Raw genomic sequence first — 17,500 nt, forward strand, 5'->3', positions numbered from 1 at the left:
AACGTTGTCCTATTCTAAAATAACACAAATTAAACATTTTGACCAGATACCGCGTTCTTCAATAAAATGACCATCATCTTTACAAAAAAAAAAAAAAATATAAATAAAACAACAACAACTAAATTAAAAAACAAAACAAAACAACAACAACAAAAAACAAAACAAAAAAAACCCCCACAAAAACAGAAAAAAAACAAAACAAAAGAAACAAAAAAAAAAAACAAAAAAAAACAAGAAAAAACAACCCCAAAAAACAAAACAAAACAAAAGCAAAAAAACCCAAAACAAAACAAAATCAACTGCTAAACCTGGGCTTCTTTTTTTACATGATGGTCATTTCTTTAGTCCCAGGTTTGAGAGTCTTTTGTAGAGATGAGACGAGGGTAATTTTAATCGATAGATATTTGAAGAACGAGTTTTATGGCCAAAATTAAAAACTTAAAATCATCTCTAAGAACACAGCTTATGGCGTAATCAGATCACTTGACGCTTGTTTTTTTCCGTACATGTCAGGTGCGCTAATCTCGGCACCTATGCGATATTCTGAACTTATTAATAAGAGATTATCAATTTTTCAATGTTATCTTATTTTTTCTTTATTATTTACCGAAGCATAAATCAATTTTATTGTCACAATGCAAACATACTTGTCAATATCGCAATACTTCAATTTTAATTTCAATTATCATTTTGCCTAGCATTTTGAGCAATATATTTCTTTTTAATAGATTGCCGTAGTTAACTCTTGTGATTAGCTGACTTTAAAGAACTGTCCCTAACACAGTCAACAGTTCGTCATCTAGAGCAACAAGAACTTGAGAGATTTTCCACATTAGGAACATAAAAGATGTGCGATAATTATAATGAAAATGTTAGTCAAAACACAAACTTTGGTTGTTCTGTCAGAGTCTAATACAGTCCTTCAAAAATCATTTTTGTAAATGCATCAATTGATTTCTAAATATAGGAAAACAGTAGTGGTAAGCTACAAATGCATAAACTTCTTGAATTGAGAAACATTCTGTGACTAAAACATACAAAACCCTAATACATTTAAATTTAATTTATAGGTTTACCATAGGGAAAGGAATAGAAATGTTATTATAGTTTTAAAATGTTCGACTTTTATGCATATAGATAGTGTGCGCTTGGCTAAGAAGGGCACACCTTTGCCATCCATAAGTGTAAGGGACCAACAAACAAAAAACTATGTGTAACCTTAAGCGTTTATAGTCAGGTTAATACAGTTTAGTGAGAATTACTCATAAACGCGGATGGCAAAAAAAAAAAACAAAAAACAAAAAAAAAAACAAACAAAAAACAAAAAACAAAAACAATAACAGAGACTCGAGTGACGTCAACTTTATTCTACTCGTATCTATACAAATGTATAAATTGCCGAGTTTTAGTCTCAATGTGCTCAACAAGAAAAAGGCCGTATTCTAGAAAAGCATGTATTTAAAACTGGCTAGAAAGCTCGTCCTTCAAAAATCGATCGATTTAAATGACCCTCATCTTGGCAAACCCTCTCAAACCCGGGACCTGGCGAGGTCCCAGGTTTGAGAGTTTTTGACAAGATGAGGGTCATATAAATTGGTTGTTATTCAGACACATACAGAAGTGTTGAATTAATACATTTTTGTTAAATTTAAGTTTAGTTTTAAAAAGTGCATTCTTTGCGTCCCTTAGATTAAGTCCACAAATGTATATTTATTTGTTTTTGTTTATCTAACACAAAAAAATTGTATTGCATTGATACATAGAATTTTTCGGGATTGTGAATCGTTGCCAATTTGTGATTTACCACCTCGAAACGGTATTATGTGGGAATGTGCGGCTATGTGGTCTAGCGGTATGACACTCAGGGCCCCCTTGTAAAGCGCACTGAGCATGTTTAGTGGATATTGCGCTATAAATAATATGCGCTTGGCTAAGAAGCTCACAACATTGCCATCCGGAAGTATAACGGACCAACACACAAAACTATGTGTAACCATGAACTTTTATAGTCTGGTTAATACAGATTAGTGAGAAGTACTCATAAACGTGGATGGCAAAAAACAATAACAAAGACAGAGTGACGTCATGTTCATTCTATCTGTATACAAGCTCAATTTTTTAAATAACCAGTGGTATTCCCATTCATCAGTATCGTATGTTTTAACAGTAAATTGTAAGACGGCGTTACAAGCCAATTCTGGTATACTTAAACTCTTCAACATGTTCAGGCCGGCTGGCATTCCTGACCTTAACCCACTCGTAATAATTGTTCGCTCACTTTCACCTGTAATTTCTGTAATTCATGCTACCTGTAACGCTCACTCACTCTTTCGCCACCACTCAATCTTTCCTTACACTCCCCCTTCCTTTAAACTCATCCCGCCCTCTCTCTCTCTCTCTCTCTCTCTCTCTCTCTCTCTCTCTCTCTCTCTCTCTCTCTCTCTCTCTCTCTTCTCTTCTCTCATTCATTACCTCTTCTCTCATTCACAGCAATCTGTATTGCCGGCTGTGGCAACGGTCAGTGTATTCGTCCAAATCTGTGCCTGTGTCCGAACTCCAGAAGGTCAGCACCACAGTGTAACGGTGATGGTGAGTAGTATAGTACATACCTATTATTACAGTTGTACCATAGCCTTTATCAGTTGATGCCGACCACACAAAATTGTAGGCCTTCTTGATCTTGAATTAAGAGTTCGAGATCTTGAATGCCCATGTAACAAATTTTGATATAACAGAATCTCGATAGCATGAGGTTCTACTTTGTTACAATGTAATTTTACAAATCACTGTGTTAAAACAGTGTGGTGAATACTTATAAACTGGAGAGCCATCATTGACGGATCCGACCTGTCGAAAATTGCGGCCTTCAAAATTCTTATCACAAACTTTCAACCAAAGAGATGTTTAACTCTCTCATAACCGATCATTTTCAGGATTTTCCCAAAATGGCAGGCTTACCCAGCAGAAAAATTTATTCTTTAAATAAAAAAAAAGCTCTCTACAAAATATTATGTGATAATAATCAAACAAAGATTATTCTTAAAAGTTTGTGACGTACAAAATAAAACTGAATAATAAATGATGTAGGATTGTATCGTAACAAATGTGACGATTTTGCTCTAGGTGGTAGGGAGAGGGTTAAAAGCAACTGTTTCGGAGTCTATTTCCATAAATCACTGTGTGAAACTGATCATGCTAAATAGTCATACAAAAGAGAGCGAATTGGTCCGCCAAGGAATCGGGTATTCTGACCAGAAAGTTCAGGGCTCGAGTCCCGCTCTAGAGGCCTATAGTTAAGTCATTGGAAAAGGTTCTTTACTCACATTCTCTAACCTCTTCTTCTTCTTCTAGGTTCCATGCCTGGTCCAGGCTTCGGATACTGCATGAATTATCTCTCTCCATTCCTCCCTGTCTCTTGCCTTTTCAAACAGCTCTTGGATTGTTAGGCTGGTGAAGCCCTTCAGTTGGTCTATGAGTGTTTTTCTTTGTCTCCCCCGGGCGCGTTTACCAGGTATTTTTTCCACAACTTGCCAGGTATTCATTCTTATCTTTCCTTACTATGTGTCCGAAAAAGGATAGTTGTCGATCCGCTATTAAGGGCATTAGTTTCCTTTGTTGGTATGTTTGTTTTAGCACTTCTTCGTTCGTTTTGTGTGCAGTATACGATATTCTCTGCATCCTTCTCAAGCACCACATTTCAAAAGCTTCAATGTTCTTTTGTGTTTCTGCATTTGTAGTCTAATCTCTAACCTCACCCAGGTGTAAAATGAGCACTGGCCCTTTACAGCGTTATCTGGGTCGAAGAAATTGTAATATCCCCTAACAGTGAAAATTGTGATACACAGCGTTATTTCACTTATTGGATTGATTAAGATTTTGGTTTCCATATCTATCTACTCAACTTTTAGAACTCTTTTAATTCAATGCATTTGTGCGCCTATATCTAGCTGTTTTGACTAGGCACAATAAAAATGAACTGTTATTATTATTATTATTATTATTATTATTATTATTATTATTATTATTATTATTATTATTATTATTATTATTATTATTATTATTATTATTATTATTATTATTATTATTATATTATTATTATTATTATTATTATCATTATCATTATCATCATTATCATCCTCAACATTTTCATCATCTTTCCTTATCTTATCTATTAATAACCTAAGGTGACATAATATTTACAAATTTTCAGAGCAATGTAAAGGAGGTTGTAAAAATGGGGGACGATGCATTGGACAAAATAGATGTGCGTGTCCTTACGGTTATACAGGACTCAACTGTGAGCAAGGTAAGTAACTATTCTGAACACTTTTGGACCAAATCAGTCTGGCTCTGAATAAAGTTAAACAAATTAAAAATATTTTGGCCAGAAAAGTCGTCCTTCAAATATGACCCTCACATTATCTCACGTTTTGACAAGATGAGGGTCATTTTAATCGATGGATATTTGAAGGTCGAGTTTTCTGGCCAATTTTAAAATTAAAAACGTGTTTTATGTTCAGAGTACAACAGACATAACTTGTTAAAATAAAATAATAACTAGAGCTTTAACTAGAGGTTTTATATAGCGCAATATCCACTAAATGTGCTCAAAGCGCTTTACAAATTGTAGTATGTAAAGTTTGTTGTTCATAATTCTATCTATTCCTACCTTTTGTTGCATATATATTTATATATATATATATATATATTTTTTTTTTTTTTGTTTGTTTTTTGTTGTTTTTTGTTGTTTTTTTTTTTGTTTTTTTTTTGTTTGTTTTTTGTTGTTTTTAAAAATTTTTTTTTTAAATTGAGATTTTAAATAGCGCAATATCAGTTAATTGTGCCAAAAGAGCTTTAGAAATGGTCCCTGACCAACAGCAACTCGTAACCTGTAGAATGAGCCATGACGCCTGTTAGGCGATATTTTAATGTTTTTCTTTCCGACAGAGACAAGGCTATTGTCGGCAAGTATTCATTTTACAACTTATTACGGTGAGAGAATGTGAGTAAAAGCCTTTTTCCAAGGACGTTTGAGCACGTTCAGTGGATGTTGCCCCGTATAAAGAATTCCCAGATCTCAAATGTAGGCAGTATTCTATCGCATCAAAACTTTTATCTATATTTACTATAATTTCTGTATTCGTCATTGACCAGACTTTAGAACTGGGCCTTGCTTTACTCAAGTCACAAACGACATGTGTCGGGGTCAGCTGACGGGAGTCGTCTGTACCAAAACCCTTTGTTGCTCAACCCTTGGACGTGCTTGGGGCAGGCCATGTGAGGAGTGCCCGAGGACACCCCAAACTTGTAGGCGTGGTTACATTCCAAATCCAAAGACCAATACTTGTCAAGGTAAGTCGATGTTTGAAATGTTCATTTCTTCTGAATACTAACAAAAAAGGTAAAAACGGAAATGCGTCGGATTGGGATCAATACAGACAATGGAAGTTTTGGGGACAAACCCTTCTTCAGCACAACAATAAATATGGGAACGCCAGATCTAACAGACCCAGCTACCCAATCACTTCTGAGTGGACAGGGAAGTATAAGGTATGTTCGTATCAAAATTCTTTCATTTATGAAAAGTGTCGAGTGAATGCTAGCAGACATTGGTCGAAATACATATTTAAATGAATCTCTCTATATATCATACTATTTTAGCCGTCTAAATCAATTTTAAAGAATGTTTTATTTCTCTTTCCAGATGTAAATGAATGCCACGCTATCCCCGGCTTGTGCGTTGGCGGAGACTGTGTCAACACTTTAGGATCATACCGTTGCGAGTGTAAAGAGGGTCAAACACAGAATCCAGTTAATAAATTATGCGAAGGTGAGTGATAAATCGAATTACTTGTAAGTTTTTATTAGTAAAATAAAAAGATATGAAGTGAGTAGAAAAGTGCCAGAAGACAATAGAGAATAAAAAATTTTTTCGCGGCGGTGGTGGGGTTTGAACCTGCGACCTTATTGGTACGACAACTCCGCCTGGCAGGTGAGAGCGTGGCTCTACCGTGTGAGCTATCCACGAACACAAAAATATTCGTTTCAAACTCAAAGTCATTTCTAGAGCCCTCTCTCACCCACTTCCCGAGACCGCCGATTCGTTCACCACCATCGCGAAGTAATTTAGACCAGCAGTTAAGCTTAATAGCCAATATTCTCATCACAAACATATAACATAGAAACGATTGAGACATTGAGTATGCTCCGGTGTATGGGGTGAATTTTTAATTCAGAAAAGTGAGTGGAGCAGGCACTTATGTTGGTAACAACAAGATATGAAGTGAGTAGAAAAGTGCCAGAAGACAATAGAGAATAAAATTTTTTTTTGAGAATATTGGCTATTAAGCTTAACTGCTGGTCTAAATTACTTCGCGATGGTGGTGAACGAATCGGCGGTCTCGGGAAGTGGGTGAGAGAGGGATCTAGAAATGACTTTGAGTTTGAAACGAATATTTTTGTGTTCGTGGATAGCTCACACGGTAGAGCCACGCTCTCACCTGCCAGGCGGAGTTGTCGTACCAATAAGGTCGCAGGTTCAAACCCCACCACCGCCGCGAAAAAATTTTTTATTCTCTATTGTCTTCTGGCACTTTTCTACTCACTTCATATCTTGTTGTTACCAACATAAGTGCCTGCTCCACTCACTTTTATTAGTAAAATAAAGGGTTTTTAGAAGGGATACGAACGATCCTGGGTCTTGTTCATCCTTGAATTCATGTTTGCTTTACTTATGTGGCTATGTCTTCTGATGGTATGACAAGCGCCCTTGAAATAGAAGGTCCTGGGTTCGAACCACGCTCTGAGCGGCGCATAGTTTGGTCCTTGGAAAAGACTCTTTACACAGCACCTGATCGTTAACATCGTCGTCTCCCTCGGAAAAAAATGTAACATCGCCTTACATGCGTCATGTCTCGTTCCACATGTTGCGTGTTGCTGTTGCCAGGGACCTTGTGTAAAGCGCTTTGACCACGTTTGGTAGATATGGCGCTATATAAAAGCTTACGGTTTTTAACATTTTTTATCATTATTCAATTTTCAAAGGCATCACCAGGGTCAGGACTCTGGAGTTTATCTTCATTTCTGTAACATGGAGTAGATAGGTATGACCAGTTTTTGAACATAAAATTACTCAACCTTATCTGCCTTCACAAAATCTTCAGTATCGTCAACTAGGACAACTTTGCATCAAGAGGGATATCTTGCCTCTGTAAATTTGGAGCATTTTGAATCCATGTTTCCTCTTTTCGTTATTTTCCTGGTTAAATGACTTGACTTTTTATCAAAGAAAATAATTGCCACAAAACTGAAAAGACTCTAATTGATTTAAAATTAACCAGTTAATTGCAATACTTTGGAAAAAAATGTAATTATGTATCTGATCAGAAAATTCGTCCTTCAAATATCGATGAATTTAGATGATCCTCATCTTCGCAAAAACCTCGTGAGGTTTGAGAGTTTTTGCCGAGACGAGGGTCATTTAAATCAATCGATTTTTGATGTCCAATTTGCTGGCCAGATTTTTAAATAAGTGTCTTTCCAGAGTACGGTAGTTTTTACTGGTTAAAGAGACAAGACATCCCTTTAAGACAAAGTTACTCCAGTTGAGCGTTTTACTATATGTGACAAGCTGACATCTATTATTGCTGTGCAAATCTACTATCTACAAAATACCACCATTATCCCATGTTCGTGACGAACTAGATAGCTGGACAATGCCAAGAAAATGGATGGACATCGAATTCCTCGGCAACTGCCCTATGGAGGTCTAGCTGAATAGTCCAATGGTGGAGCTTGACTGTATCTATGTTTCTAAAGCAACTGTTTGTACCCTTTGGATGGGGTGCTTGTTTATAGCAAAGAACTTTTTGCAAGATCTATCGGACACAGCCACCCATTCATCGCGGAGTAGTAAGTGAGGGGGGGGGGGTGTAGAAAAAAATTCTCGACTGCACTTTGGACCGATACCTGTTCCTGTCCACGTGAAGCAAGTGCTCTACCAAATGAACTATCGGGAAATAGATAAAGAGGAGGGCCCGTCCCGACTGTTGTGTAAACGCACCTGCAATATCAGTTTGCCTTTATCGAATATGAAATTTGTGTTCCCCCTAAGAAGGCAGAAAATGAAGTGATTAGGAAAGTGTCACTTCATTTCTTGTTATATTGAACATAAGTGCCTGCTCCAATCAATTTTCTAAGAAGTCAAGAGAAAGACAGAACAATATAAAGAATGCGCTGTAATGGATAGAAATTCTTCGCATATTATTTGGACCCTCCTCCCCCTCCAAAAACAAAAAAATAAAATACAACAAAAAACAAAAAACAAAAACAAAAGTAAAACAAAACAAAACAAAACAAACATAAAAACAAAAACAACGAAGAAGAAACCCCCCAATAAAAACTGTGCGAAAAAGGGCAAATAACAGCAAGAAATACCGAAATATCATCGAGCCATCCCTTTGGCATTGAAATATTGTGTCTGAAGTTTTGCTTCAACTAAGAATGAACGCCAGAGAAGAAACTTCAAGGAAAGGACGCCTAATGCGACCTTTGGGCTTAAATGGCGGTCTGATTGATAAAAAGAGCTAGGGTAATTATGTCAGCAATTACTGTTAATTAGATCTTCGCGTGATGTTTTTTGACATAATAGTTCACATTAGATTCTAGATAGAAATTACTTAAGAATATTGCAAAAGTCAACGCAATTTAGTAATCTTGGTTATGCGAGTGTATGAGTAAGAAGAATAAGATAGACAGATAGATGGTTATATAGATAGAATAAAGAGAGAGAACGGGGGCGACAGCGAGAGAGAGAGAGAGAGATAGAGATAGAGAGATAGAGATAGATAGAAAGATAGATAGATAGATAGATCGAGAGAGAGAGAGAGAGAGAGAGAGAGAGAAAGGATATATATATATATATATATATATATATATATATATATATATATATAGAGAGAGAGAGAGAGAGAGGAAGCACAATATACAGAGAGGGAAGAAGAGAATAAAATAGAAGAGTAAGAGAGAGGAATACTAAGGTAAAGAGAGGAAGAGTGGGGAGTAGTAGTAGTAGTAGTAGTAGTAGTAGTAGTAGTAGTAGGGGGAGGAGGAGGAGGAGGAGGAGGAGGAGGAGGAGGAGGGGGAGGAGGAGGTGAGAGATAGAGAGAGAGGGGGGATTTAGAGCAAGTAAGTTTCTGAGTTTGTGTCAGGACTGAGAGAGAGAGAGAGAGAAAGAGAGAAAGAAAGAAAGAAAGAAAGAGAGAGAGTTAGAGAGAGAGAGAGAGAGAGAGAGAGAGAGAGAGAGAGAGAGAGAGAGAGAGAGAGAGAGAGAGAGAGAGAGAGAGTTTAGAGATTAGTTTAGACTGAGAGAGGTAGGAGAGAGAGAGAGGAGAGAGAGAGAGAGAGAGAGAGAAGAAAGAAAGAAAGAGAGAAGAGAGAAGAAGAAAGAAAGAGAGAGAGAGAGAGAGAGAGAGAGAGAGAGAGAGAGAGAGAGAGAGAGAGAGAGTTGAGTCGTGTTTTTTGTTTCTGATTTGCGATAGGAACAAGACAATCTTGCATCTTTTTTCATTTATCTCACACATATGCCATGCATTAACGAGTATAAGAATGAAAACTTCTTTACGTTTTGGATATTTTCCTAATGTCAAGTTGTTACGTAGCGGAAACGCACAGGCCTTTGTTTATCTGTCGTGAGATGTGTGATATAAGATATCGTCTAATGTGTTCTTTTGTGAACGATGTAAACATAAACACACGCCCAATTGGAAACTCCGAGTTTCCTGGTTATTGCGAGGTAAATATCTGCAGAAGCAGAGAAGATAAAAAGAAATAATGTGAAAAGAAAAAAGTAAATAATGCTAAACACAACTTTTTTATCTTTTTCTCTAACATTTTATGTACTTTTTGGGGCTTTTCGGGGACCTGATTATAATATTATTGTTTCGCTTTAAGTGACGAAAGGGTTGGCGCTTTGGGATTGAACCAAGGCCCCGGATCTTGAACACTGGCGTAGAGAGCCTCGGGTTCAACCGCTGGGAGAGACTCAGTGACCCTATTTTCTCCTTCTTATCCGATGTTAGAAATTCATTTAGCGAGGCATAAGTCCCTCGAAGCGGGGCATATCCCAGATTATGTAGCCACCCTGTTAGTTAATTTCTGTAATCAATTTTGTCTTAATCTCTAGACTATTACAATAATTTACATAACTTAGGCAAACATATAGATAGTATGCTCTTGGCCAAGAAGATCACAACATTGCCATCCGGAAGTATAACGGACCAACACACACATCTCTGTGTAACCATGAACTTTTATTATAGTCTGATAATACAGTTAAGTGAGAATTACTCATACACGTGGATGGCAAAAGACAATAACAAAGACCCGATTGACGTCAACTTCGTGCTATAGATATTCACTCACTCCGGCATCAATCTATTTATCAGAGTACTTTCAGCCATTTTAAATTAAGACCCGGCTACCCATTTCTTGCAAGGCTGTCTGAAAAAGATATATTAGTCTGTCGTAGAATCGAACCTGTATCGTTTTCGTGTCCGAAAGGACCTTTTCACATTTAGCTATTTGAAAATAGAAAAGTCGCTTTTTGATATATCGCCTGAATTATTTGTGTGAAGCTGAAATTTTACTCTATTTTTTTTTATAGATATCAACGAGTGCCAAGTTAATCGTGATGTTTGTCGAAACGGGCAGTGTACAAATACAGAGGGCAGCTATTTTTGTACATGCGATCCTGGATATGAGCCGTCTCCGGACAGGTCAAGATGTGTTGGTGAGTTGTTCGAAACAGGCAATTTATTAACCATTTTATCATCCCAAGAATTTCAGATATAATAGAACTTGATTATATATATATATATATATATATATATATATATATATATATATATATATATATATATATATAAAATCTGATAAAGGATAAATTACAAATAGTATATTATATCATATTATATACAACAATAGAAAGCACTGGGACTTGTCGGAACGAAATGATTTTCTTGCAAATTCTAAAAATAAGAAAATTTTGCATGACGGTGTTCGTGCACCCATTAAAACATCAAATAAAATTCTTTTAAGATCTATCTATGATTTCGTAAGTCATTTGATGCCTGTTTATTAAAACGCCAAGTCTTTTTGACGCTTCGTGTTAAATGTGTAATTAATAACTCAAGGGTGGCTTCAAATTTTGGTACTGACAACGTTGGTGATTTGTTATAGTTGACAAACTGGAAAAATAAGAGAAGGGATTTAAGATTGAGAACTATAACCACTCCAAAATATCAATTACCCGTTCATATACAATAACAATTTAGCCAAGAAAGAGAGGAAGGCCGAGAGAAACAAGAAGGAAGCAGGAAGAAAAATGTGCTTTACATTTTGGAGATTGACCATTACTCTTGGAGTCAACAGGACAGCCGCTGAGAATAGCCCTATTCTCTGATAGATTAGATGAGAATATGAATTTCATACAAATCCATTTTTCAATTGATACCAATACTATCATATCACTTATAAAGATTATTAACATGGAGGGGGAAATTTACAACAGATTTTAGAATGATATTATTTTTGCCCTTTCTCTTGCATTTTCATTTAATTTTAATATTTTTTTTGTGCTCTCGTAGCTGCTCAACTCGGATTTTGCTATACCAGGGTGTCTGGAATAAATTGTCAAGGCAGGATAGCAGAAAAAATGAACCTACGTGACTGTTGCTGTTCTGTGGATATGGGGAAAGGATGGAGTTTTACTGGTAGGACATGCAATATTTGTCCTACTCCAGGAAGTGGTGAGTCTTTCGAAGATTGATTTATCTCCCCATACATTTTTATATTTTGTATTATCATAAATTATAATCTATTTTGGCTATAGACGATTCGCAGGCTGAGCATTAACTGGTTCTATCTGTATTTTTGGAAGATTTTGAGGGATTTCAGTCCGTACAATCAGATTTTATATGGGTTCAGATGACAATTTTTAAAGTTTAAATTGAGGTAATGGCTCGAAAGAAAAAAAAATTAAAGAGTAGCTCAGCGGTACGGTAATTGATTCGTACCCTAAAAGTACAGTGTTCGATCATCCGTCGCTGCACTATGTGGCCTTGAGCAAGTCACCTCGCCTTAGTTGCTGCTGGGTTATTCCAGTCTTCCCTTGGAATAAACCCTAGAGACAAATTTCCCCTACGGGATGAATAAAGCGAATTTTATTTTATTTTATTTATTATTTATTTAAGATAACCTGAAATCCAGTCTTCTCTATTTGAAGAAATCTGGAGATGGAAAAAGTGAATCCTTAGCCCACGAAATCGTGTTGCAAATTATAAACAGGGTATAAAGAAATCAAATTCCCATTATCCATCCCCAAGAGGAAATTTAAACTAGAATAACCCAGCATCAGCTAAGGTAGCTAAAGCTCGGTGACTCCCTCAACGCCACACAATTCCTTTTTGATCGTATTTATGAGCACATAAACCTAATTTTATATCATTTTGAATAGTTTATTATCTACGTTCACATATATGCAGGTCTGATAGCCGAACACAATAATGGGCTTGATTTAACAGTGTTGAAATGGACAATATATTGCGTTAACCCTCTCCTTTCCAATCGTCACATTCGTTAGGATACAACTGACAGTTTTCTCTTTATGATTTCTCTTGTACGCCACAAAATGTAAAGAAATGCTTTGATTACAGCTATAAATTCTAAACACTGTGTTGTCGAGCTCATTTTGCTGAACAACATTTCAGAATGCACTTGTTACTTTTTTGTTTGATTAAGAAAAGTCTATTTTGTGTTGGGTGGGTGTGAATTTTCGAGGGAAATTCTAGCAATTGCTGGTAAGGAGAGAGTTAAGCACGTTTGAGAGTATTTCTATTCCAACAATGAGGCCGTAACAATGGGTGTCAGACTTGTAAATGAGTACACATGTTGCTCATTATCATTCATTTATCTGACGCTCAATGAACTAAATTATATCTTGTTGACCTCGTAAAAATACCAATATCAAAGACAACAAACTTCTCAGTGCAGATGTAGGTCTTTGGGTAAAATATTTCCAACATCTCCGACTTGTCAAGTAGACACCAAGCATATCTCCAATTTTCAGCACTCCTTTAACACACATTTATATTCAAATACTTGTTTGTTAAATCAAAATGTTTTTAAAATACACAAATGAAATAATACGTGTTTTGCGAGGAAAAGAGAAAGCAATAGACAGCAGGGTGATGAAGAGAGTAATAAAGGGGAGATGCAAAGATAAAAATAGAGGAAGAGATTGATAAAATAGAATGAGACACAGGTGAAAAAAAATTAAAATATATAAAAAAAAGATAGATAGATAGATAGATAGATAGATAGATAGAGAGAGAGAGAGAGAGAGAGAGAGAGGAAGAGAGAGAGAGGGAGAGAGAGTGAGTGAGAGAGAGACAGAGAGAGAGAGAGAGAGAGAGAAGGGAAAAAAGAGAGGCTATTATGCTGTGACCCACCGTCTCAAAACAGTATTGTTTCGGGGTTTAGTTAATGGGGAAATTTACTTTGTTTTAAATTATTTAATGCCACTGAATTTGATATCCTTTTTTTTTTTTAAAAGAATAGATGTTATTACGCAAGACTCAAAGCTTGTAATTCTAACTGTTTTCTTTTTGAGCCCTGAGCTTTATTTTTATAAAGCACAATATCGGAATATCCACTAAACGTTCTAGCAACACGTAACATGTAGAACGTGACATGTCGCCTGTTTGGCGATTTTACAATTTTATTCCGACAGAATAAAGAGCATTTTCCAAGGACTCAACTATGCACAGAGCGAGGCTCGAACCCAGGAACTTCCCGATCCGAAAGCGAATGCCATACCACAAAATACCACATAGCCGCACTGATTTTAATTTTTTTTGTAGTCTGATTCACCCCGACATAACACCGATTAGAGACGGCGGGTCATGAATTCAAACAAAATCGCAGATTTTTTACTTCCACACAACACGATCTGTGTTTACAGCTGGGACCAAAACATCCTGTCTGGTTTGGCATCTAAACAACAAATAATTTAAGCATTTTAATTAACAGGCAAATTTAAGCTACACTTGTGCATACGTTGTCAAACAGAAAAGCCAAGATTTACCTTTTGTTTTGTTTTCTGTTCCAGTTGATCTAAAAACCAAATTTACCTGTTCTATGATAGCTTCTTCATCTTTTTTCCAAATAAAAAAGTTTTGCCAGACGAAAAAAAAGTAGTAAACAAATCAATGCTGATAAAAAGAATATCTTAGTTAAGCATGACTCAGTCAGTAGATTAAAATACACAATTTGATTTGCCGCTAAACAAAACAATATATTACTTCAGAACTTGAGCATTTATGTAGCGCAATATCCACTTATTGTACTCAAAGCGCTTTACAAGACGTCTATAGCCAACAGCAACATTTAACATGAAGGACGAGGGAGGACGATTTTACATATTCTTCCAATAGAGACAACCCTTTTACATCCAGGTACTCATTTTACACTTGTGTACGGTGAGATAATGTAAGTAAAAAACCGTTTCCAAGGACAACCACTCGCAGCCAATAGTGGGACTCGAACCGTGGACCTTCCGATCGGAAGACTATTAGTGTCATACACAAGACTACAAAGCCGCACTAGGTACCGGTGTTACTATTAATAAATGAAAATGTGAAATTGAATGTAAGCCGATTTAATATACGGAAACAGATAAAATGGACATTTCGGATTTCCCCGAATGATTCGTCTGTAGTGTTTCATTCATCCTGTTTTGTTGATAAAGGGGAAACCCGCAACTTCTATTTTATCTGTTTTCGTATATTAAATTGAAGCTTACATTCAATTTCACATTGTTATTTATTTCTTCAAGTTTCGAGCAGCAACATTTACATTACCCGGTGTTGCTATTAGGACTCTATAAATATACTTGGAGTACAATACGGTTTGTCTACAACTCTCCAAACATCACCAGTCGGACACATTTCTTTACGGGTCGATGGTTGATGAGTTATAATTATCGGGATATATCAAGAAGTTCACGGCTAATAGTCTCATTCATCAGAATAATTGCTGTAGTTAACCCGTGCGTCGTTGCTAAACACGGACCGTGGATTCATTGACATCCAGCCCACTATGCCAGACTGTCGTAGGAATGTACGCCCGGAGCAAACCAAGCGGAAAACAATGTTGAGGGGAAAAAAAGGAAGATAACAATTGCAAAACACAATAAAAACAGAGTACATTACTTTTTTTTTACCTACTTGCCTGTCCGTTTTGCTAAGCTGGTTTTTGACATAGTTTGTGATAATCTCGTTTAATAACCCGGAATGGAATGAGTGGTGAAGGTTATCGAACTTTTTGTGCCCTTATTCAATGATATGGAAGAATCTATAATAAACAATTAGAGAAAAAAATCTGTTTCGTTACAATCTGTTCATAAAAGTAATATGAAGAAATAATCATGTGTTCACACCTGAGTACTCCGAAAGAATGTGAGTAAAGAGCCTTTTCCTAGGACTCAACTATGCGCCGAGAGAGGCTTGAACCCAGGATCTACCGATACGAAAGCGAGTGACATACCGCAAGACCACATCGCCGCACATTTATTTGCTATCCTTTGGATATGACGCTAACCTATCGCAATTTACATTCCGCCAGCTATGACACAACTAGATACCCAATCACTGCTGGGCGGACGACGGAGAGATTGAGGGTGGGGGTGGTGGGGGGGGGGGGGGGGGGGGGGGGGGGGGGGAGCGGGAAGTCACTATAAATCTCGACTGAGATACTCGGGATCAAGTTTGGTCCTTTTGAGTGTGATGCGAGTGCTCTATCAACTTAGGTATCGGAACCCCTGATCTAATTTCGGGTACGTCTTTAACCAATTTAGCCGTACTCTAGCAAGACGAGTATTTAAAAAATGGGCCAGAAACACGTCCCTCAAATATGGATCGATTGAGATGACTACCATCTTGGCAAATACTCTCATACCTGGAACTTGTTTAAGGAAGACCTCTCAAGGTCCCAGAAATGTTTAAAAACGTGTCCTACCAGAGTACGGCAGTTAACTGGTTAACTCTCTCCTTACCGTCTATATTCATGATTTTGCCAGAAATGTTATAACTACTCAACACAGAACTTGACTTTTTACACTCAAATTCATGAGAAACACCTACATACTAAATATAGATCTAGATCCATACTTTTGTGCAGCATAACAAGCTATGTAAATAAAGATTTTTCATAAATATTTTGTGATATACAAAACAAATCTTATTAAGAAAAATGTTCCTTGTATCGTAACAAATATGGCGATTTTTCTGTGGTTGGTAAGGAGAGGGTTAAACGTTGGAAGGAATGTCACATTTCATGAAACACGGTCGGTCTCTGATATAATGACAGTAATTTCCACAAGGGTAAAACACCTCTATTCTTTACGCCGCTTGGTCAAGATTAATTTGATCACACAAACCGCTGACCACAAGACCAGACCTGCCCACTTTTAGAAAAATTCGCAGAATTACGAGATTTTGGATCCGATTTCAGACCTTCAGGAGCATCTCTTAGTTTTAATCAAAACTTATTAAAAATGAAAGATGATGCCAGTCTACATAAATTTTACCGATTTTGGAGTGTTATTTATTCCTTTTGATGGTAAATTGCTGATTTTCCAAGTTAACGAAAGGGATTGTGTGAGCTTTTTTTATAGCGTAATATCCACTAAATGTGGTCAAAGCGCTTTACAAAGTGTCCCTGACCAACAGCAATACGTAACAGACATGACGCTTGTTCAGGTGATATTGCAAATTGTTATCGACAAAGACAACTCATTTTACACCTGAGTACGGTGAGAAAATGTGAGTAAAGAGCCTTTTCCAAGTACTCAACTATGCGGCGAGCGAGGCTCGAACCCAGGGCCTTCCGATGCGAAAACGAGTGTCATGCCACAAGACCACATAGACGCACAAAAGGGATTACAATTTTTATTTCCTAAAAATGAGGAATTTAAAGTTTTACACGTAGGCAGGTCTACACCAGACCAAGTTATGTTAGTTATTGTACCCCAGCCACTTAGTCTAAATATATCTCACACCGGAGACCCCGGTAGCAAATTTGGTAGAGCACTCGCTTCACACGCAAAGAGACCGAGATCTACCCCAGGTGAAGTCGAGTTTTTATTTTATTTCTTAGCCCCCTGTGATAGGGCAATTTGTCTGTTAGAGTGTATGAGGGAGGAAGAGGGAGAGGGAGAGAGAGAGAGAGAGAGAGAGAGAGAGAGAGAGAGAGAGAGAGAGAGAGAGAGAAAGAGACAGAGTGAAATAAATAAAATAAATAAATAAAAAATAAAATTGCCTTTATTCATCCCAAGGGGAAATTTGTCTTTAGGGTCTGTTCCAAGGGAAGACTGGAATAACCCAGGCGTCAGCCGCAGTGCAGAGCCGCAAAGTGAGCTAGGGCTAGGTGACTTACTCAAGGC

At 36.9% G+C, this 17,500-nt stretch overlaps 1 protein-coding gene across 2 annotated transcripts in view; it reads left to right on the forward strand.

Moving 5' to 3' along the window:
- The window catches only part of LOC144964268 (fibrillin-1-like), a 117,552-nt gene that overhangs the window by 25,726 nt on the left and 74,326 nt on the right, over positions 1–17,500 (forward strand). For both annotated transcript variants that reach the window (XM_078898351.1, XM_078898350.1), the window contains exons 4-9: positions 2,491–2,589; positions 4,211–4,306; positions 5,155–5,352; positions 5,705–5,830; positions 10,664–10,789; positions 11,646–11,807. In XM_078898351.1, coding sequence (XP_078754477.1) covers positions 2,491–2,589; positions 4,211–4,306; positions 5,155–5,352; positions 5,705–5,830; positions 10,664–10,789; positions 11,646–11,807 — 807 coding nt within the window. The remainder of the gene's footprint in view (positions 1–2,490; positions 2,590–4,210; positions 4,307–5,154; positions 5,353–5,704; positions 5,831–10,663; positions 10,790–11,645; positions 11,808–17,500) is intronic.

The sequence above is a fragment of the Berghia stephanieae genome, chromosome 2, assembly GCF_034508935.2.
Source record: "Berghia stephanieae isolate SIO BIC M18660-M18661 chromosome 2, UCSD_Bste_1.3, whole genome shotgun sequence".
NCBI lineage: Eukaryota > Metazoa > Mollusca > Gastropoda > Nudibranchia > Aeolidiidae > Berghia > Berghia stephanieae.